This window comes from Phytophthora sojae (genome assembly GCF_000149755.1).
Source record: "Phytophthora sojae unplaced genomic scaffold PHYSOscaffold_1, whole genome shotgun sequence".
Taxonomy (NCBI): domain Eukaryota; phylum Oomycota; class Peronosporomycetes; order Peronosporales; family Peronosporaceae; genus Phytophthora; species Phytophthora sojae.
In genome coordinates, this window is record NW_009258115.1 from 13,101,538 (window position 1) to 13,122,606 (window position 21,069).

Sequence of the window (21,069 nt, forward strand, 5' to 3'; positions counted from 1 at the left end):
AAGTATCAGATGCTGGGGATCCAAAAGTAAATGTTACAGATCGTATCCAGAAAGTCAACTTCAACTTGCCTTCTGTCAGCCAATCAGAAGTGCCAAATCTTGGGGCTCCGCCAATCAGATCCAAGTATTCCACCAAGTGTACCACAATTGCCTACAATCGGCAACAACTTCACAGCAAGCACGTGGCTTGATACGGAGACACACAACTAGACTGCGGAGTGTACAATCGCAACACCCCTTCTCAATTCGCAGTCTACCCGAGCATCACAGTGATGTTACTGTGCTCGAGTAGGTAGCGAAGAGCCTTCGTCGAGAGCCCCTTGGTCAGGAAATCAGCGATCTGTTTCTTGGACTTAATGTAGTCCAGTTCCACAACACCACTCGTGATGTTCTCGCGGATGAAGTGGTAGCGGATGTCGATGTGCTTGGTGCGAGCTTGGTAGCCGACATTCTTCGTCAACGCCATGACACCTTGGTTGTCCTCGTAGATCACCGTAGGTCCATCTTGTTCAGCACCCAAATCCTTGAGTAGTAGTCGCATCCACACCACTTCCTTCACACATTCGCTGAGTGCCATGTACTCCGCCTCAGTCGAGCTCAGCGCGACCGTCTTCTGAAAAGTCGAGCGCCAAACCACGGGGGCACCACACATCATCAGAATCATTCCGCTGACTGAGCGTCTGTCGTCGCGGTTACCACCCCAGTCGGCGTCCGAATACGCGACGAGCTCCGTGCCAAGCAATCCATCGTAGACGATTCCGAGATTCTTAGTCTTCAACAGGCACCGTACCACACGGATACCAGCATCCCAGTGCTTCTCACCGGGGTTCTCCAGAAAACGACTCAGCTTGGCCACTGCAGCTGAAATGTCCGGTCGAGTTCCACACGCCAGACACATCAGACTTCCCACGAGAGAGCGATACGGCTTCGACTTCATCTTGGCCTTGTCCTCCTCGATTTGGGGTTCGTCCGCCTTGGTCAACTTGACACTTGGGTCGAGTGGAGTCAGACACGGCTTCGCATTCTCCTGACCGAACTTCTTGATGATCGACTTGGTATACGCCCGCTGGCAGCGTCTTGGCCTCCATGTCATTGTCGATCTCGATGCCAAGGATGAATCGAGCGCGTTTGAGGTCCTTGATGCGAAACTTGTCCGCGATGCCTGCCTTCACCGAATCAATGATGGCCCGCTGGCGAGATGCAATCAGCATGTCATCGACGTAGAGACACACAATGCACCTCTCCTATAGACACACGGGTCAGTATCGGCAGCTTGAAATCCCATGCTCTTGAGATGCGCGTCGATCGGCCCGTTCCATACGCGAGACGCTTGCTTGAGTCCATACAAACTCTGCCGTAGCAGTCAGACGACGTCATCTTCACATTGAGCTTCAGCCAAATCCAGTAGTTCGCGAAGGCCTTCAGGCAGCACCAAGTAGATCTTCTCTTCGAGCTTTCCATACAAAAACCCAGTGTCGAAGTCACACTGGTCAATCTCCATTCCGTCGGCGCAGCACTTCGCGAGTTTCTCACGGATAGAGTTCAGGTACACCACCGGCGAGTAGGTCTCCTCGTAGTCGGTCCCAAGTCGCTGCGAGTACCCCTTGGCAATGAGACGAGCCTTGTACCGAACGACTCTCCCCGTCTCATCACGCTTCAACGCGAACACCCAGCGGCAGTCAATCGCGCGCTGGTGTTTGGGCTTGGGTACCAACTTCCATGTCTTGTTCGTCATCAGCGACTTGAGTTCACTTGCGATCGCTGCCTTCCATAGGGCACGATCCTCACTCGTAATCGCATCTTGGTACGACCTTGGTACCTCCTCCGTCGATGGCAAGCTGGTTGTCGTCCGACTTGGTGCGACCTTGGTCCACCTTCTGACGCTTCGTCCTGATCTCGGATGGCGCAACGACTTGCTTCTTGCGAGCTCCGGGTTCCTCAGGATCGTTGGTCTCTTCAATATGACGAGCACGCGACCGAGTAATCATCGGATGGGTAGTGTAAGGAACGATTGCTCCACCTGTCGTCACGTCATTCGGTGACATAGTCGGGACGACAACTTCAACTTCAGTCGAAACATCGTGAACAGGCACTAGTGCAGGTACTCGTTCCGAGCTTGGGTCCGTGGCAATCGGTTCTTCATCGTCGTCGATTTCCAGACGTGTCATCAGGTGGTCGGGTTCAGTCGTCTCCATGAACTTCACAGTGCGCACGATTTGCACCTTTCCCGTCGCCACGTTGAGAACGCGGTATCCCTTCACACCATCTTCGTACCCCAAGAACCGACACTTGAACGCCTTCGCACCCAGCTCCCGAAGCTTTTCATCGGCGATGTGGGCGTAGCCAAGTGCGCCAAACTCCTTCATGTTCCCTAGTTGCGGTTTGGTTCGATGCACGATCTCGTGGGGTGGCTTGATGGTCACCGAATTCGGGATCCGGTTCATGATCCAAGCCGCCGTGTTGACAGATTCTGCGCACCACGTCTAGTCGATTCCTTCATGGTAGAGCATGCAGCGCGCCATCTCCACCAAACTTCGCTTTATGCGCTCAGCCAGTCCATTCTGTTGAGGCGCGTACGGCATCGTCTTCTCATGTTTGATGCCGCTGCGGTCGAGGTAGGCCTTGAACAGCTTGCCCGTGTACTCGCCGCCATTGTCCGAACGCAGGCGCTTGATCGTCTTGCCCGTTGCGTTCTCCATTGCTGCCTTGAAGATCTTGATCTTCGAGAGCACCTCCGATTTCGCCTTCATGAAGTACATCTCGAGTAATCACCGATGAAGGCCACTGCGTATGTGCAGCCTCCAGGTGTCTTGGTTTGCATCGGACCCATGACGTCCGTGTGCACCAAGTCGAGTACACCTGCACTCTTGACCAAGTTGTCAGGGTGACGTGGGAAGTCGTCAGCGCGCATCTTTCTTATGCAACATCCAGCGCACACGTTATTCGTCGACACGTCACCTGCGATGCGCGGTACCCCATCGACCATGCTCAACACCTATTCATAGCGCTTGTATGGGATATGGCCAAGACGGGCGTGCACGACGGCCCATGGCTCCTTACGAGATGTCGTCGCCGCACGACACACCTCGTCCCCCACTGTCTTCAGCTTGTAGACATTTTCACAGCGCCTGACCTCCATCACCGTCACGCCACCAAAGCAAAAGACACACTTGTCCTTGCTGATTTGCGCGTCGACGTTCTTCTCGGCCTGCTTCGACACCGAAATGAGGCTCCCATCAACTTCCGGGATGTACAGAACATCCGACAATGTGACGGGTGTCCCGTCCATCAACTTCAATCCAACGGTGCCCTTTGCAACTGCGTCGATCTTGTGCCGTCCGCGGTCGTGATGCGGACCTGCGTCTTCAGCTCCGTCATGGACACGAACTTGTCCCGGACGCTGGCCATGTGCGAACTGGCACCGGAGTCCACAAGCCACTCCGACTTCGCCATTACAACCAGGGCTCGGAAAATACCATACTATATTGTATTTCCTGGACCAAGATCACAATAATAAATAACGCAATAGCAGCAAGAATAATAGATAATCATTGCAAAATACCCAATGTATTGCAAGACCTTACGTCGCTCTCCGCAAATGCGGAATCACTTACGAGGAGCCCCGCAGTTGGCGATAGGCATCGTTGACCGTGTTGACATCCCAGTAGCGCCTGTTCGTACGTAAAAACATCAGCATTTCAAAGTTCTCAGGCAACAACGACGCCCGCTGTGGCGTGATCACCAACTTGGCTTGAGAAAAGAGGCGCTCGTAGCGGTTGCTCGTAGGGGGCATTCTCTTCAGCAGTTCCGAGTACAGCGATAGCCCACCATGCGCTGCGCTCATCTTCTTAGCCTTCAGGACGGCGGTCGCGAAGTTCTTCTTCTTCTGCGCGTCGTCGTCTTCGTCCCTCTCCTTGCGCTTATCCCCAACGGCCGCTGGCGCTGTTGAGAACTCGAAATGACGAATGGCCTTGCGCTCATCGGCTGTCAACCGGCCTTCCCCATTAATAACCTGGATATTACAGGCAAATAACATGTTCGTTAGTAGCACATGATTATTACTGAAAATAATAACATACCTTCACAGCAGCCGTCTCGAAGCTGGGAGAGTGTACGATGCTTGCCGTGGGGCCGAGCTTTGGCTTCAGCAGCGGAAAGCGCTCAACAATAGAGTCGAAAAGCACACGCACATCTGCAAGTGACAGGTCGTCGGACTGGAGTGCAACGGTGACGCTGTCGAAAATCCGTAGGTCCTCGAGAAGGCTCTTGATACGTTCGTGCATTGCCGCCTTGGGGATGAGATCGAAGACAGCCTCTACTTGCTTGATATCGTCCCGGATACGAACATAGCGCGCCAACATCTTGAAGGTTGAGCCCCAACGGGTCACGTTCGGGCGCAGCGGCGACAGCTTCGTCTCGTCCTTCAACGCAGCGCGATTGTTGATGGTGCGCAACGCTTGCATCAGCGCGCTCACTGCGCTCACCTCGTCCGTGTAGTCCTCCAGGTACTTGTTCACCGCGAAGTTAAAGCGGTGAGATGCACAGCCAATCAGCGGGATGTCGCAGTTGCTCGGTTGGTGGCGCAATCGTCGCCAATCAAAACGCCAAGCTCTCCAGTGATTGGTTGTATTTCTCGAACACGCGCGTGATGAATGCGCAATGCGCTGGAGCCGTCAGATCGCCCTCTCCCATTGGTGCAATAGCAAGGAGCGGTTGCTCAAGTTTCCCGTTCTTGCAGAACACGCCAAATAGAGCAACATAGTGCTCGAAGTTGCACGTCCAACCGTCGTACATGGCGCCGCACACCCCTCGCATGTCGACACCGATCATGCCCTCGACAAGCGCCTTCGTAGTAGCCAGGTAGATCTTCAGGGTCTTCGAGCAGGTGGGATCTAGGGCAGACATCGCCCGGGTGATTGGGTCGTCGACCTCGCTGAGGGGCATGTTGCGGTCGACGACCCACGCCATCCAGCAGTACATGTTGGCTGCCGTCGGGTTGACAAAACCAAAGGCGGAGAGAGATCCAGCCTGGCTGAGCTGATGGGCTACGAAGTCCTCGACGTAGTTGGGGGGCTTGTCCTTGAGATGGCTGAGCAGGTTGGCGTAGCCACTTGAGGGAAGCTGCTTGCGGCGCGTGCCGCAGTAGTTGCAGGCGTAGTAGTGGTCAGTTGTCGCCGCGTAGAAGAAGCGACAGAGGTCGCGGTTCGTGGTCGAAGTCATAGCGTGGAAAACGGTGGAGGCCCAAGCAGGGCGAATAGGAAATGAGAGAGTGAGTGCGCGAAGCACAGCTTGGTTGTACGGTGGAGAAAGCTTGCTGTTGCCTCTCCAGAGCCACTCAAGTTGTCGTTTTGACCGGTCCGCGTGGACCGAACCGACAAATATAATATTACAGATATATCGGTGTCGATATCAATAATATGGCTTCTTCAAATATTACAATACTTAATAATTCCGTACAAAAAATAGCAGTACTATTGATATGAAATAATTTTTTTCCTAGCGCTGATTACACCCGTAGCCGTGAACGCGAAGTCCGACGCCTCCTGCACGACTTGTCCACGCCCCTCATAGGTCTTCTTCTTGCGGCACTATTATTCCTTGTGCCCGAGCTTCTTGCAGTCGAAGCACTTCCCGGAGAACCCGCGCTTGCGGAACTCCTTCTTCGTTGCAAATGCCTTCTCCCGAGCCGATGTCGAATCCTCCGAGACTTCAATACCAGACAGAGCTTGGATCGCGTAAGCCAACGTCATGTTCGGCGTGCTCTCGAGTACGGTACTGATCATCCGGTACTCTTCCGCCAAACTGCCCAGCAGCAGCACGAGTTGGCGAGTCTCGTCCAGAGCTTCACCAATCGTCTCCATTTGCAGCACCAGCTCCTTGAACCTGTCCACATGTGCCGCGAAACGCGCCCCGGGCTCCATCCTGAAGTTTGTAAAAACGCAAGCTCAGTTCAGCTGCGCTACGATGAAAGACGACACAAAAGTATCGACCAAATCAAAGCAGTAGATAAGTTGCAAATCACAATCGTGCGACGAAAACAAACGATTATTTATATTTCAACTAATTCATCAGGAACCGGTGGGCCTTCCGGGACACTCCATTTTTTAAGCGGTGGCGATAGGTTTCGAGTGGGTTGTGAGTTGCAGCGTATCCCCGCGGTGTGCGAAATGTCTCTAATTTTGCAAATCTGCCAAATCTGTCAGTTTCCACAATACCGATCCTCGACGACCCTTGAGTGCTTCAAACTAGCCGAAAGAAAACGGCGTAGCCGCGGATCACTATACTATGGCTACATTCGGCGTGCGCAATATCTCTGTGACTTTTTGCATTATAGTATAACCTCAGATTATATATGCCTGTATGTTTAGGATCGACACCCACTACGACCAAATAATTCTATCTGGAGTAATTGGGCCGGCTTTACAGGGGTACGCATGGAATCCAGCTGTCTAGAACCAACGAATCCTCGTTTTAGGCAGCAGGTCCCCGTCTAGAACTGAGGACCCCTCGGTTATCGTGCTATCCTCAGCGAAGAAAAGCAGATGAGGCATAAAAAACCGTTACTATAATACCTTGGAAAAGCTGAATCCGCTACACGAAGGTTCTATGGCTACGGTAAATAGCTGTCGCATCCGAACCAAACTCCACGCGACACATGCAAAGCGTAATTGGACGGAAAATCCCTGCATCGGGGACTAAAGGTCAATAAGTGTTTTGGCGTGCTTCTATTCGCACTTCTTTTTAATGCTGGGGTTTATCGCAACGTTCACTCACCACACTCGCGCTCAGCGTTCGTGGTGTCATCCTAAAGACACTCCACTTCAGTACGAGCTTGGACGCTTCGTTCATGTACCTCTTTAAGCTTGCGGTCATGTTTTCCCTCTGTTGACCCACTGCGCGGTCGCTTTCTGCTCTTTCTTGGGCTACGTCACGGTCGCATCGCTCCCGCTCTGTCTGGGATGCCTTGTTATTCCTCTGCAGCTAGGGCGCCAATAAGATATGTGATTGGCGACGTGCTGACCGTTAGGGACAAGATGTAGTAACTGCAAACGCCACGCTGTGTTCTACTGCAGGTTCAATGCAAAAGAAAAACCACCGCAACGAGATTATGGTGCTTGGGAGGCACACTATCGGTATAAACGCGACAGCCGGAAACTTTCACCACTTCTCCTGAACCATAAGAGACCGTGCCAAACGAAATGATCATTTTCATCTATGATTTGCTTTGAGAAAAACGGCTTTGAAGACTGGCCAACCAAACCGAACTTACTGGCACTTTCCCACAGAGTAAAGGTACACCTGTTAGTACAGCAGTATACACGCATATTGACCACCAAAAGACAGAAAAAAGAGCCGCAGCTGCATCCATACTTTTATTACTCTGGTGCACACTAAGGAAAACATTACAGGCCAGCCAGAGCCACTCCAAGAGGCACCGCCAGGTAGCAGCAGAACCAACGCCAGCGGCGCCAACAGGGCGCAGACCGCCAACCCCAGCAGCACCTGCAGCGGTGCCACGACGACGAGGGAGCAGGACTAGATACTTGCAGCGGCGCCGGCGCCAGCGGTCCTCCGTGACGAAGAAGACGTAGGCCAGAACGACCAGCACCAGCACCAGCGCTCGGTGAGCTCCGTGGGACCCTTCGCAATGGACCCACTCATGAAGAGGTTGAAGACGTTGGTTGGCGAGGAAGAATACTGTGGAAATAATGTAGACATTGCTGCATGTTTGCAAAAGCTAGGACGTACTCGCGATCTCTACATTGAATCTACATTTTCTTTTGCCGATGCTGTCAATACCAACGCTGCTGTCCTTGTGTACGTTGGAGCAAGCAATGAAGCCGCTGGGTACCGCAAGGTCGGGCGTCTACCATTGACGTCTGCTCACGTCCGTGCCTAGCTCAAACTCGCATCACGTTCGAGGATTGCGACGTACATCGAGGATAGAGCGCAAGCCTTCTACGATGTGGGTGTGGAGGGCCCACTGGATCAGTGCGTGCAAACGATTCCAGGCTATCATTCAAGACTGGACGTTGGCGATGCGCTTGCGCACGTGTTTCCCCACGAGATGTGGTTGCAGGTTGGCAGCAGGGAAACGCCCATGCTTGCCGATCACGGGAGGACGGTGGCTTACCTTCCTCCCTGCCAGAAAAGCGCTTTTAAAATATGGATGTTCTTCAGGACATTGGAAGACGCTCGTGCGGTGTGAGTACGCAACACGAAGAACTCGCTAAATTGAATACTAGCATGCCCATCAAGCTTTGTCGTCATCCAGCATCCTGAGGACGTAGTTTTCGTGAACCACTTGGTTTACCATGAGGTAACGCGAGGTTACCAAAAGGGAACTCCGACGAAAAATCGGTGGGATGCTGTTGGGGGAAACGTCGTCATCCTGCACCAAGATCTAGTGTTCGCTCATCGCTACGCTACGCGGGCTGCGGCAGCAGTCATAAAGGGGTCGAGGGATGTATGGTAGCGTGTTTTACCGGCATTTTGCGCGATGGAAGGTAGAAGGTGGAGTTATAGCAGCTTCGAGGAGGAGAAGAAACATTTTCTGCGTCAACTAGAGAAGGATCCCGTGTTTGCTGCTAGACGTAAAGCTTTCAACGCCCGTAAAGAGAAGGAAGAAATCGTAAGCGCAAACGCAAAACAGAATAAAGTTTTTTTTCTTTCAAAAGAGCTAATGTAGCGGTAACTATTGCGTTTGAGCTTGCGTAACGTGCGTTATCATATTTCTCTAGCACATCTTGTGTGAATGGTGTTGAAGGTTATAGTTTCGATTTTAGTAAGACTTCGGTGGATTATGCAGCTAGATCAAGGCAAGAGGGTTACGCAGTTATCACGTCGTATAGACATTGGCAAGTAGAACACAATGCAGCCTTACTTCAATGCAAAAGTTGCAAAATGAAGGCTAGCGATCAAAACGCGTACCGGATTTTCAATGGTAAGTACAATTATAAAATATGTCGTACGTCTCGGTCTTAAAATTTGTACCAGGTTTACACCGACAATGTTTATCATGACGTCTAACTATTAGCGTGTTATACGTGTTCCAATGAAGAAATGCATTCATATTGAAAATTTATGAGGCAGGGATCAAAATTCAGCAACGACTGGGGGATGATTTGTCGATATTGGTGATAGTAGCAGGTAAAGAGATTTCAAGTTTGTTAAGTGTGTATTAGGCTATATCGTTGTCTTACACGATAAGCGTTCTAGTCTACAAGTATGGACGGGCACAGCTGAAGGTGCAATATCTCTAAATATGGCGAATAGGTGTTGCGACGGAGCCACACATACTAATTTGAACTACGCACGTACCGTATAATACTTCTTCCATCCGACAAGGTCTTATATCTGACGATCATTATTGATCAATCACTTAGCACCATATTTTTGAAAATATCGATATGGAGTGGTTTGATTGGCTATAAACAAGAGTAACCCTGTGTAACCACTGAAGATTGGGTGTCGGATGGAAGAAGTATTATACGGTACACAAACAAACTACAAGATCCATGGGAAGCTTATTTTGAGTACTTAGACTGTGGTAAAAACGAACAAGTTCAAAGTTCCTTCATACGATTTCCGTGTAAAACTACGGCAACGAGGATAGTTGTAGAGATATTGCGGCCGATGGCTACCTCGCATGATGCCATCATGCAAAATACATAGTTTGAGGCCTGAGAGCCATATGACGAACAATAGCGATTGAAATTTACTACACAGACGAGTAAGAAATGTAATAGCCTTTCATCGGCTTGCTATTTAGATGGTTCCATATAGCTTGGAGCGACTTAAAAAAATTCTAAACAAGTAAACATGCATGTGTATTTATCGCGGACTAGCGTCCGTTCCTAGAAACAACCGTAGTACTGAGTGTGCAGCGCATGAGACGCAAGCGGTGGGCGTCATCGTGGGAGGTGGAAGGGAACGCGCTCTTCAGGGGGTGGATTCGTCTCATGCAACAACGAGGTTAAACCATTTTGCTGAATGTGTGCCGGCGGCGATATTGGAATGGCATCTGAAGGAACAGACAGTGCTAAACCGTCAAAGTCAGTGTTCTGCGGAGGCAGTCCGGTCACGCTAATCTGGACACCGGTTATTGATCGAAGGTGAAGGTCCCGGCCCCAATGTGGTTGCTGGCATCCCAAACACTCGCGCTCGTCAAGGGTGAGCAATCCACATTATAGACATCGGCCACATGATTGTGTAGAAACTCCTGAACGATTGAACTGACAAGTCCATTCTGCTCCAATAGACTAGAATCGATCACCGAATCTGTGCTGGGACCCACCGACTCGAATGGAGCCAAGGGCGCGATCCGTAGCAGGGGCGGAACCCTGGCTTTGGGTCACGTTGACCGGTACGGCGAATCCGTCGGTTCTTGAACTTAAGGTGCTGACCCCCAACGCCTGGAACACTTCAACCGAACGCGACACGGCCGCAGATCACGTGGGAACACGTTAAAAAATTGTGAAGTAGGGGCACATACACTCGAACGTGTTAATTCGCACTACCCATCCACCCGGCGGTATACCCGGCCCGTCGGACAGACCACTTTACAGCGGAGCGGTAAAACGTGGCCGCCGACCTTTTCTCAGCGTCCGTCGAGCAGCCTTCTGAGAGCATCATACCACTGGTCTGAGTTGCAGGCGTCCGTGAATCCCCAATGCCCGTAACTTCTTCAATATTGTCATCGCCGATTATTCCATCGCCTAGGTACTGCACTCGTACGATAGACGGCTCACCCGTATTGAAAACAGCAACACGGTTCGATGACATGAGGACATTCGCAATCTTTTTAGCCTCTTGAGGTGGGGGTGGGCGCGCGGACGTAGTACTAGACTGAACACAGATTGAGGTGCCTTCCGCGATAGTGAGAAGTTTAAGTATAAGGCGCCCCGTATCCACAGCCTTGCGGAGCGTGAAACGCTTGATACTTGCGTTGAAAACTTCACATGGATTGTTCGTCGTTGCGAATCCACCAGGAGGATGTAAGATCTGCCATCGCCAAAATCTGCTACTAAGCCACTGAGAATCGAAATACTCAATAAAACTCCACAGCCGATTGTCACCTTTCCAATCACTAGACACGCAAGCCCACACCGTCATTAACTTGCTCTGGCTAGTTGTGTAGTGCATGCCAAGAATACCACGGTAAACTACTCCACGAACGGTATCAAGTAGATGCCGGATGCGCTTCCGCACGTTGTAAAGCACGTGAAAAAAAACACATCAAATAGGTGGTGTCTTCAAACCCCGTAATAGTTGGAAGCGCATTGAGCTGGGTGGCCTCTGCGTCCCCCATGACCGCGCCAATTCTGAGTCTCGTTTTCATGTGCATCTGAAAAACCTTGGAGATAGTTGCGATCGCCTCGTAGTACTCGCTCTGTGTTATTTGACTTACAATGAATAAAGAGGCGAGTCGGTAAATGCGATGCGTGGCATTGAAGCCACAGGTAATGACAGGGTAGCCAAAGTCGCTCAGCTTGTAGGTAGCGTCCAAATGGAAAATCAGAAACTGTTCTCGAAGTTTCTTTTTTTTCATAAGCTTTAGTATCGTAATTTCCAAAATCAAAGGTTCGTCATCTTCTCCATTGCCCACAAAAGGGAATCCATCTTGATCTTTATGATTTCCAAAAACGAAAGCTGTGTCGGGATCTATATCTGACACGAACGCCTTTGACCGTACCAGCTCCGTAGTGCGAACAATCGAGTTTTTCGTTCCTTGTAGTCATCGTATATGCTTCACACTGCGCTGAACGTGGGTGTAGGACGGGTATCCTAGAACTGGCTTAGGCACGTCGGGTGCGCGCAGTAAGTCGCTCCAGATGAGCCGAGGAGGTACAGCGTTTTCGTCCATGCGATGAATGTATTCTTTCATCTCCTCCGTAACCTTAGGCCTAGGTGGTACCGCGCTTTCCATCTCTCCACGAGTTGCTCCATTGCTCAGAATGTTCCCATTGACGCTACGGGGCAATGACGAACTTTCCAGCTTGTCGGGTACTTCACCGCCCCCGTACTGCTCTCACAGGTTTCGCTACGGCAGCGCAGTCGGCGCTCCACCATATCGTGTTGCCCAGAGCAGATGATGCACGGGCGATCGCTTGTGGCACACACAGCCGAACAGCAAAAAGCTTCCAAGCGAAGTTTCACGTATTCATCCTCATTACAACACTCACTTAGTTTTGTCCAGTCTAGCGGTGGGGGCATCGCACTTGGGTAGGCGGAAACGCCGGGTAGCTTGAGAGGCCACCTGGTGCTTGGTGTCGCCCGAAAGTGTCCGCTGAAACGATGGATGGAGCAGACAGGCAGCAGTGGCTATGGTATGACGCGCCTGCATCACTCGGAATGCGAGAACGGCCGTTATGTCTACTAGCCACCAGTAATCTGTACAATGATGTACCATGCGGTGAGGTTTTGGATAATGTTGTCGATTTGTGTATGCTGCTGATTTGTTCGTGTCTATTGATGTACCTTTATCTGTACATACGCGACCGAGACTCTTTCCCACAAAATAAGTTTTTCTCACCGCCCAATTTTTAGGCAAGTGTATAGGTCGGGTTCGACCCAAACAAATAGCAATGGGCAGTATGGACAGTGTTCGCTGCACCAACGGAGAGCTCGGGACGCCGCCCCCAGTGACAGGTGGCTGTACCAGAGCGGGCTGTGGCACGATGCAAACCTTCCGCCGCGACCAAGGCTACATATACGATAGACTGGAGGCTTGTGAGGATTCTCTTTGCCGCGACAAGACTCCAAACGCCGGATCGGTCGCCGCGCGAAAATGGGTTCAGTTTGGACCCAAATTTGTTTGCATTAATTGGAAATGATCCTTCGGGACAATGGTCAAAATGATATTTTTGGGTCAACAGCGAGCAAAATATACCCCATGATTTGAAGAACCTGAAGTTTTAACTTTATCTTTTAGTGCAGAAGGAGGCCGAATTGGAGCATCCGAGCACTCTGAATCGACACAGCTGCTAAAACTGCCTCTAAGAAATCCATTTCTGACCAAGATATTTTTTTCAAGCGTCCACCACTCGGGGGAAACTGAAGGCCCATGGATGCTGAACATATCCGGAGAAAAAGGAGACGCGCGGCTTTTCCGTGGTGTGTTCAGCTCCGAAAACGAACTTCGGTTCGTAAGCATACTTTCGCTTGACGCGGCCTCATATATTCCTTGTCGGGGCGCCGAACGCATCATCTACACAGTAATAGCTTAGCTGCACACTTCGTGGCTGCCCACGACTAACTCCTGAGGCCAGTAGCAGCAGCATTCGAACATCTTGTAGTTGCGGCTAGTAGATGGCATTAAATATTATTAGTAATACCTTGATTTCAGGGTTGCTCCAAATCCAGTTTTTTTTTTTTTTTTTTTGGGGGGGGGGGGGGTTCAAAGTTCTCATTGAGTCTGCAACGGTTAAATATATCACGTGGTGGTCAGCGCGGTTTACCAGTTGAACGACACGCCAGACAGGGGCTTGGATAATATTGCTACTAATGTCAGTAGACGAGAACGAAGCTATAGCGCTGGGACGAGGTTGAGAGAAAATAATGAACTGACACCAGCATTCACTTTGAGAATTCTGACCGCAATACCACGTAGATGGTTCTGTGATGAATGCATTAGGTTGTGGCCCCGTAGGTGAGCATGGAAGGAAGCGCAATGGACTGTCCTTTTTCCGTTCCGTAACTCGTGTGGGCGATTTAATTCTTCTTTTGAGCATGCTACTTCGGGGACCACCTGGTCATATCAACCGGCACAAGGTCCGACGAGGCTTTCCTCGCCTAGATGACAGGAAATCATGCGTAGTATAAGGACCCGAGCAGCAAACACAATTCAGCCTCTACAAGGAGCGGAAACTACCCTGTCATCGCCGCAAGAGGCGCAACAGTAAATAGAAGAGGGAGAGGCTTAACCTCACGGACTTAGCGAGTTCACATGGTAAAGCTTCGTGGTCTCCGCGGTCATGAAGTTCTCAACGATAACCAGGCTCCAGTGATTGCGTCCAGACACAGGCAGAAGTACATAGCGTTAGGTACTCCAGTCGAACTGCTCTGCCAACTCTTCGAACAACCGCAGTTTCAGGCGTGGGTTTTGGGTGTACCTTGCAATTTCCATCAGTCCGTAGAGCTCAAACCCACAGCAGCAAACCACGCCTTGCTCTCTCGCCATGAACCGGTAAATGAAATAGTCCAAAGCCGTTTGCGTCAACGGACGCTCTGGTAACAGACTGTCCAAATCGTCCGGGTATACATGAACGACGCGCTCTGCTTGGGGGTCTTTCCACACGACCAGCGGGGTAATTTTTGACGACCGCGGTCTGAAAAACTTGTTCGGGGCGGCACGCTTGGTTTCATGCTAAGGCTGGCTTAGCACGACAAATTCGGCATCATCGTCGCTTGTCGCCCCTCCCGCATTCTCCTCCTCGCTGTTCGCGCTATCAGGTTCATGGCCTTTGCTGCTCGGTTTGCTGTCCGACTCGCTGCCCGACGCACTGCTCACGCTGTCAACGTTGTCGCCGTCGCTGCTGGCATCACCAGATCTCTCACCGCGCCTGTGGTGCTCCGATTGACATCGCTCTGACTGGTAGCGTTCTTGCCGTTGGTGCTTGCAGCATCCTCACTGCCTCCTTTGCTGCAGGACCTAGAACCAGCATTTCCACCTGAGTTACTTGCACTTCTAGCAGTAGTCCCGTCGCACGTTATCACTGAGTTGGCACTAGCCCGGTCGTCCCCCGTGTCGACAGCTGCACTAATACTTGCCACGCGCTTCTTCTTTAGCGTTGGCCTGTGGTTTTCTTGCAAGCGTTTTCTTTGTGGTTGACGAAGACAACCAGCGGGAGTTTGATCGCCAGTTGACGGTGGTATGTCCACAGCTACAACACCCTCTCCGGTTGCAATTTCTGTGTTCTGATCAAGCGAAGGCCGTTGAGCAGTGGTGGGTTCGGCGGGCAAAAAAAACCCTCAGGGGCCCTGGTCGATTGTCGTACTCCATCAACGTGGCGAGATCGTGCTGGGCCCAACCAGTGCAAATGGCTCAAACTTCTTGAACTGACGGCGCTGTAGTTGTCTCGATGGTGGTACATAGCTTCAAAATCGGGGTCGGATCGAATAGCTCTGCGAACATAGTCACAAAGCGTGGTGTCTGCGGAGGTGACGCTGGCGAGCGTTTCTTGCACGGCGCTCGAGGCCTCAGCATCGTGTACAACGCCATCTGCGTTGAAGCTGCTCTTAGATGTTGTGCGGTATACCTCGCAATTACTTCAACTCGCCCTCGCTCGACGGTAGGCATGCTGACAGCTATCTGAGCCCCCATGCACTCCACAACTGCGGCCGAGCGTGCCACAACTCCGTCAAAGTCGCCTTGTCGGATTGCATACCCAAGGGAAGTGATCTCGGCGGTGAATGCAGCACGCAGCAAGTCCGCTTGAAACTCGTCAAATTCGCGGAGTCGCGATCGAGTTTGCTGGTCGAAATGTAACACTGCACGTGTCGGAAGTGCCGTCTCCGTCGTTACTTCTTCGTGCACTTCCTCCGGGGTGGTTACATCTGCTGGAACCATTCTTGGATACCGAGTCCGGCCTTGACGACCATCGGCTATCCCCGTCGGGTTTCCGGCCAGCAAGAAGCCTGTGTCCGGATTGTCGAGCATGTACTTCCTCCGGGTATCAGGGCGCTCGCCTAGCCAGCAGTTTCACAACGCCCTACCAGCACGAGATCGTAACCAGTTATATGCGGCTTTGTTGACCCCGGGATCGTCTTGAGCAGCTTGTTCGCGTGCAAAGCGTGCGGCGCTGGAAGAGGCGACGTCTCCTCCATGGTCACTAGCGTAGACCCAAAACCCTCTGTGGCACCTCATCCGGAGCGCGATGGCTTTATGGTTTCCAGCAGACGGATAATTTGGCACTGAGCTCGGTCGATTCCCCGCGTCTGGTCATGGCGCGTGCCCCAACCATCCCTATTTTGCTATCGCAATGTCACAACGCACCATGTGCCGCGATGACACGCTTGCGTAGCTACCGCAAAGCATTGTTGCACTATCTACCACAGCGGTACAGTTCCTACCACAAAGGTACACTGCGGCTGTTACCGCAAAACTTCTCTGCGGTACGTACCACAAAAGCTCACTGCGGTACCGCAGATCGTCACTGAGGTACCGCACATTGACACTGAGGTACCGGACATTGACACCGCAGTAAGTTGCGATACAATCCTTTTCGTAATTTATACATTCCTCTCACCGGTTTATCCGACATTTTGTACGCTGCCACTACCAACCAACTATAAACCTAGTTCATGCGCAACCTGATCTACATGTTGAGATAACCAGTTCAGCGACTTGTGACGGGTTGTACGAATCACTTCAACGTCGGCGAGAGCTTGATCAATAGCATCGCTACCGTGTATCCCATTCTTCTCGCGATGTACAGCAGCCTTTTTCATTACCAGACCAATCACCTTGCGTCGTCGATCGAAGAAACGCCTTTCATGGCTATCACACCATTTCGTGCCAAACTTTTCTTCAAGGTGTTTAACCGCGTAACCACCTGGAAGTCCGTACGACCACTCGTTCCACAACTCGCGGACCGTTTGAATACCACGGCTAAGCTTGTAGCTTACAACGTCTGAGGAGCTGTCTGCCTCGGCGACGGTCTCGCTGCTTGATGGTATATCAGCGGCTGGCTTCTCCGGCTGGCCTCCACCAACAATTTTAACTTGGAGAAGCGCCGATCCATTGCTCCGTGGAGAAAGTATTATGACGAAATCAGCAAGAGTCCTTGAACACCTTCCACACTTGTTTGAATGCCGTTTACTGATGCTTTGAGTTCCTGGTGAACACCATCAAGCTTTGCTTTTACCGCGGGCATTGCTTTTTCCAGTTTTCGCTCGCTTGGATCATCAACGGAACTCATAGCAGCCTTTACATCTCTCTTGAATCTCTGAAACGATTCACTGTTGAAAATCTCATGATTCCATACTGGATGCCCCGGCATTTGATCAGTCAAAATAACCGCATCACAACCCGAAGGTATTGCAATAGTTCGAGAAATCCATCACCAGCGATAGACTGTTCACACTCCCCGGGATACCATTGTTCTGACTTCGAATAATCGGGAAAACACTCCAAATCGACATGCCATCACCAGAAAAATAGAACCCAAGTAGGCCGAGAGGGCATATATGACATTCATGTTCCTCATACATGCGCCTACTTCGATCCGCCCCACTTGGTTCGTTTTGCCTTGCCTCATAACCATCACCAAGGCTCGACACGCCGAATAGCCTTCATTTTCGAGTGGAATTGAGTGAAGATCCGCTAATTCCATACGACGGGCCGATTCACCACGCATATGCGCAAAAAGGGACAGCAAAAATACCAGCAAATCTCTTAAACTTGTTCCAGAATCTCTCTGTGATGTCCAATAAAAGCGAGCAATTTTCTGGATCTGCTCAGTGGTCGTATAGCCGTCCAGCATCGTATCCGCACCGCGATCGGCGAAGTTTTTTCGGCGCCGGTCATCCTCTTCATACTCCGTACTTTTTAGAAGCGAAGTGACAGCATCATCCCGTGGAGAAGGGTAGTTATTAATCTTCAAGCGTTTTTGCTGCCGCCACAAGTCTACCATAGCAGCAACGTAGCTGTTAACGGAAGACTTGGCGATTTTTTCGCATCTCCCGTCGCGGTCTTTGCGACGCTTTTCTCGCCCAATGACGCACTCTTCGAGAAAAAGATGAACCTTGGGTCCAGTGACCGTGTGTCGAGTGAGGTCGTTGAAAGCCGCGCCTTTGTTGTCACACCATTGCTTGAACTCGTGTTGCTTGTTCGTGTACGCCCGGGTAGTGTTCTGCGGGTGAATATTCGAGTACGTACGAAGCACCGATTCCTCTCATTCGCGTTTCGTCTGCCATACTGTCTGCAGTGGTGCTCTCGTGCGATGCTAGTGCGGCCTGGTTTCTTAATTCTCCATTGCTCCCGAGGAACGGTTGTCTTCAGTTCACCACATACCACCCACATTTATCGTATTTTATCCAATAAGAGCGCAGAAGACACATCGGCAAATAATTTCGTTATTTGACGGATTACAGGGCAGATAAACGTGATTATGTACCCTCTATAGCGTGTTCTGTTGAGGACCGCGCCCGGACCCCGGTGTTGATAATTGTTGTTGTCTTGAGCCGGTAGTTGTAGTTGTAGATGTAGATAGCCGTCAGACGTATGGGCCAATTTGAAAGTGGGGCCAGCTCCAGTTCTTCACCCGGTTGGGTTCTCTTTTCCTATAGCCCTAGTACCTGGCGGAGCTCTGTAAATCCACTTATACTTATTATACTTTACGAAAATCAAGTTCTTGTACTTCATGTATCTGCTTCTATCCGAGATTAGAAACTCGGATCGGTATGTCAAAAGTTGGTACTTATTCTAAACCACAACAATACTCTTCGCGTCCATGCTATCAGAAAGGCACCGCTACGCCTGGAAGTCAGGTTTTCATGAAAATCGGGCAACTGAACTGGTATTCGAGCGTATGCCGGTGTAAATTGGGCAGGTAACAAGCATTTACCTTTTCGCGAACGCAGTTTAACTTTATTGAATTATACTATACAAGCCAAGTTGTTAAGCCGTCAAGGGGGCAATTTACCCCCTTTCATAAACAAAGGTACTGTTCGGCACTGACTGCGCACAACTGCTAACTGTTTCCTATACCAAACGTACTTAGGTTGTTCATCAAAGGGAGCAAATTGCCCCGTTTACAAGGCAAGGTGCTTGCTACAGTTTTCTTCTTACAGACTGAAAATCGATATAGATGTCTCGGAGGATACCCGCACATGTACTATGTTATTTCTGCAACAAACGAAATGTATCTGTTATGTGGTGCGATCTTTACAATGTGTGTATGGCGAGCTGTATTCGATCCGAACTGGTAGCAAATTGGCCCTTTTATTGATATCGATTTATTTCAGCCCGCAAGCATCCATCGTTCCCGTCGCTTCCGGACCACATATAATCAGCATGGTCTTTAATCGTTGGCTATGAGGCGTGGCCGATGAAACCTTTGTCGCCCAGGGAGGGTCGTATAACGCAGCCGAAGACTGTTCCCCAGGGGTAGATCCAGAGAATCGACTTGAGAGTCAACAGCAAGAAGATAGACCCAGAGATTCGCAGCCGCAAAGCTTTAAACCCTGAGAATCACACTCCTTGGTTGGTGTGGGTACCTTGTGTAATCCCTGTCGGCTCGTTTGTCTTCGACGGAACGGCACTCCACCGGTTGAAAATGTAGCCTCGAAGAAGTGCGGGAGCGCACGTCTACTTCAGAACGCACCTCCACACCAAAAGGCAAACCCAGAGAATCAGATCCCCTGACACCCAGAATACCACGAATCCAGGGTCCAGGATTTCAGTCAACTCTGGGACTTGGAACTCAGAAGACACCTTGCCCCAATGACCTCCTAGCTCGATAAAACCAACAAATACAGAGTATACAAACACTACAACTAGCCGGCACTTATTCTTTTGGACCCTTGGACGGTGAGTCACACACACTAGGCTCACTCGAGTCTGAAATTCAGGGGCCTAGCTCCCCTGAGACTCACACAAACGCGCACCACCTCCAATAAAGGAGGAACATACAATCACTATCAGTTACCTTCCCTTCACACAAGCAGTCAATACAAAATTCTGGAGGCGACTACCTAGCACCCCAGAATACCCTCTGGAATAATATGAAATGGAGCACAGCAAGTGACCAAACTAGGATATGGAATAGATGGATCACCCCAGGAAGCTCAAGGCCGTCGCTGGTCACCACCTAACTGGACTTGAGTTTGATGGAGCCCACACAGACGGCTGTCCTTCGCCGTTGATGTGCCCTTAGCGTCCCGCGGTCGTAGTCTCGGGTCCTGCGGATTTCCGTCGGCAGGCTTGGCCGAAGTCACTTGCGCAGTACAGGGTAAAAGGAACTCTGTTTGGTTTTTATCAGCTACTTCTCTCTCTTTCTCTCTCTCTTCTTCGGGAAAATATCTTCTGTTTACTATGCTTGGGGTCAAAATGTCTTGTCTTGAGTATACCTTGGGATCAGCGGTCCAATCTTGCGATCGGCTTGCGAATCCATTGTCGCACGGCGTCGAAAATGCTAATTGTGGGTCCTTAGACTTGGTTTAGTATGGTGCAGGACTCCCTCTCGACTCCTCGAAAGTATCCAGTCTTTGCATCCACAACGGTTCTTCAAGGTCACGCATCACTTTGATTGCAGACTGACTGCGAACTGACTCGAATCCCTGAAAACCAGGTGACACTCAGGGTCATCTTCTGAAATCCTGGGAATTCTGAGGAATCTTGGGGAACTGTAGGGATTCTTGGGTGTTGGCTTGGGAAACACTTAAGTTCAGTATAGAGAGTCTGGATTTATGGTCCAAACCCAGAGAATCATCTTTGGAACTCTGGGTTACCTGTACTCAGGGAGGTGAACTCTGGGCCATCGTGCGGCACTCTGGGTTTCCGTGCGGCACTCTGGGTAACAAGTCTGCTGCAGTGCAGACTCGTGTGTATCTCCTCAAAGCCACACTTTTAGTGGGTTTAGCGGCCTCCTGCGCATGATCATGGTAGTAGGGGGTTGATTCTCAGGGTAATTTGATCCTCTGGGGCACTCTGAGCCACAGCAAGATGAGGCGTACTCTGGGATACATTCTCCAGAGACACTTTCCGCCAGACTTTAGGCACTCATCGTAAGGGAAAGTCCGCGGCTGGACTGAGTGTTCTCTGAAATTCTGGGCGTGCACTCCCAGGATTCACACTTCCAGCCAGTTGGGCCCATCTGCGGTCAGACGCTGGATTCATCCCGAGAAATCACTTCTCTCCCACAGTCGCCATCCATGTCACACGGGTACAGCCGCGCCATATCCAAGTCATCCACCAATCAGCATCCGATACAAACTCCAGGTCACAGAGGTGATGGCACATCGTCGGCAATTTTCTGGGGACCGCCTCGTGTCAGCTATCCCAAAGGTACCGTCGACAATGCTGCTGGCATCAAGAAAGCAGCCTATCCCACGGGTCTAAGACAG

The 21,069-nt window shown here is 50.9% G+C and overlaps 7 protein-coding genes across 7 annotated transcripts; 1 reads left to right on the forward strand and 6 right to left on the reverse strand.

Moving 5' to 3' along the window:
* Window positions 1–3,610: 3,610 nt before the first annotated feature.
* Window positions 3,611–3,793, reverse strand: PHYSODRAFT_476438 (hypothetical protein; the record flags this gene model as incomplete). Its single annotated transcript, XM_009519673.1, has 1 exon — window positions 3,611–3,793. One exon carries the CDS (start codon window positions 3,791–3,793, stop codon window positions 3,611–3,613), a length of 183 nt encoding a protein of 60 aa, XP_009517968.1.
* A 265-nt stretch (window positions 3,794–4,058) lies between these two features.
* On the reverse strand, window positions 4,059–4,562 carry PHYSODRAFT_473627 (hypothetical protein; the record flags this gene model as incomplete). Its single annotated transcript, XM_009519674.1, has 1 exon — window positions 4,059–4,562. A coding segment is annotated over one exon (504 nt), but the record flags the coding sequence as incomplete, so codon positions are not given.
* A 34-nt stretch (window positions 4,563–4,596) lies between these two features.
* PHYSODRAFT_471825 (hypothetical protein) lies at window positions 4,597–5,220 on the reverse strand (the record flags this gene model as incomplete). Its single annotated transcript, XM_009519675.1, has 2 exons — window positions 4,597–4,833; window positions 4,930–5,220. The coding sequence occupies 2 exons, from the start codon at window positions 5,218–5,220 to the stop codon at window positions 4,597–4,599; spliced, it is 528 nt and encodes a 175-aa protein (XP_009517970.1).
* A 2,428-nt stretch (window positions 5,221–7,648) lies between these two features.
* On the forward strand, window positions 7,649–8,476 carry PHYSODRAFT_474857 (hypothetical protein; the record flags this gene model as incomplete). The annotated part of the gene is given in 3 exon segments (XM_009519676.1): window positions 7,649–7,888; window positions 7,901–8,172; window positions 8,260–8,476. 3 exon segments carry the CDS (start codon window positions 7,649–7,651, stop codon window positions 8,474–8,476), a joined length of 729 nt encoding a protein of 242 aa, XP_009517971.1.
* A 3,261-nt stretch (window positions 8,477–11,737) lies between these two features.
* On the reverse strand, window positions 11,738–11,929 carry PHYSODRAFT_471782 (hypothetical protein; the record flags this gene model as incomplete). Its single annotated transcript, XM_009519677.1, has 1 exon — window positions 11,738–11,929. One exon carries the CDS (start codon window positions 11,927–11,929, stop codon window positions 11,738–11,740), a length of 192 nt encoding a protein of 63 aa, XP_009517972.1.
* A 3,285-nt stretch (window positions 11,930–15,214) lies between these two features.
* PHYSODRAFT_418117 (hypothetical protein) lies at window positions 15,215–15,481 on the reverse strand (the record flags this gene model as incomplete). Its single annotated transcript, XM_009519678.1, has 1 exon — window positions 15,215–15,481. A coding segment is annotated over one exon (267 nt), but the record flags the coding sequence as incomplete, so codon positions are not given.
* A 1,951-nt stretch (window positions 15,482–17,432) lies between these two features.
* Window positions 17,433–17,897, reverse strand: PHYSODRAFT_421820 (hypothetical protein; the record flags this gene model as incomplete). The annotated part of the gene is made up of 2 exons (XM_009519679.1): window positions 17,433–17,615; window positions 17,658–17,897. Coding segments are annotated over 2 exons (423 nt in total), but the record flags the coding sequence as incomplete, so codon positions are not given.
* Between the last annotated feature and the right edge of the window lie 3,172 nt (window positions 17,898–21,069).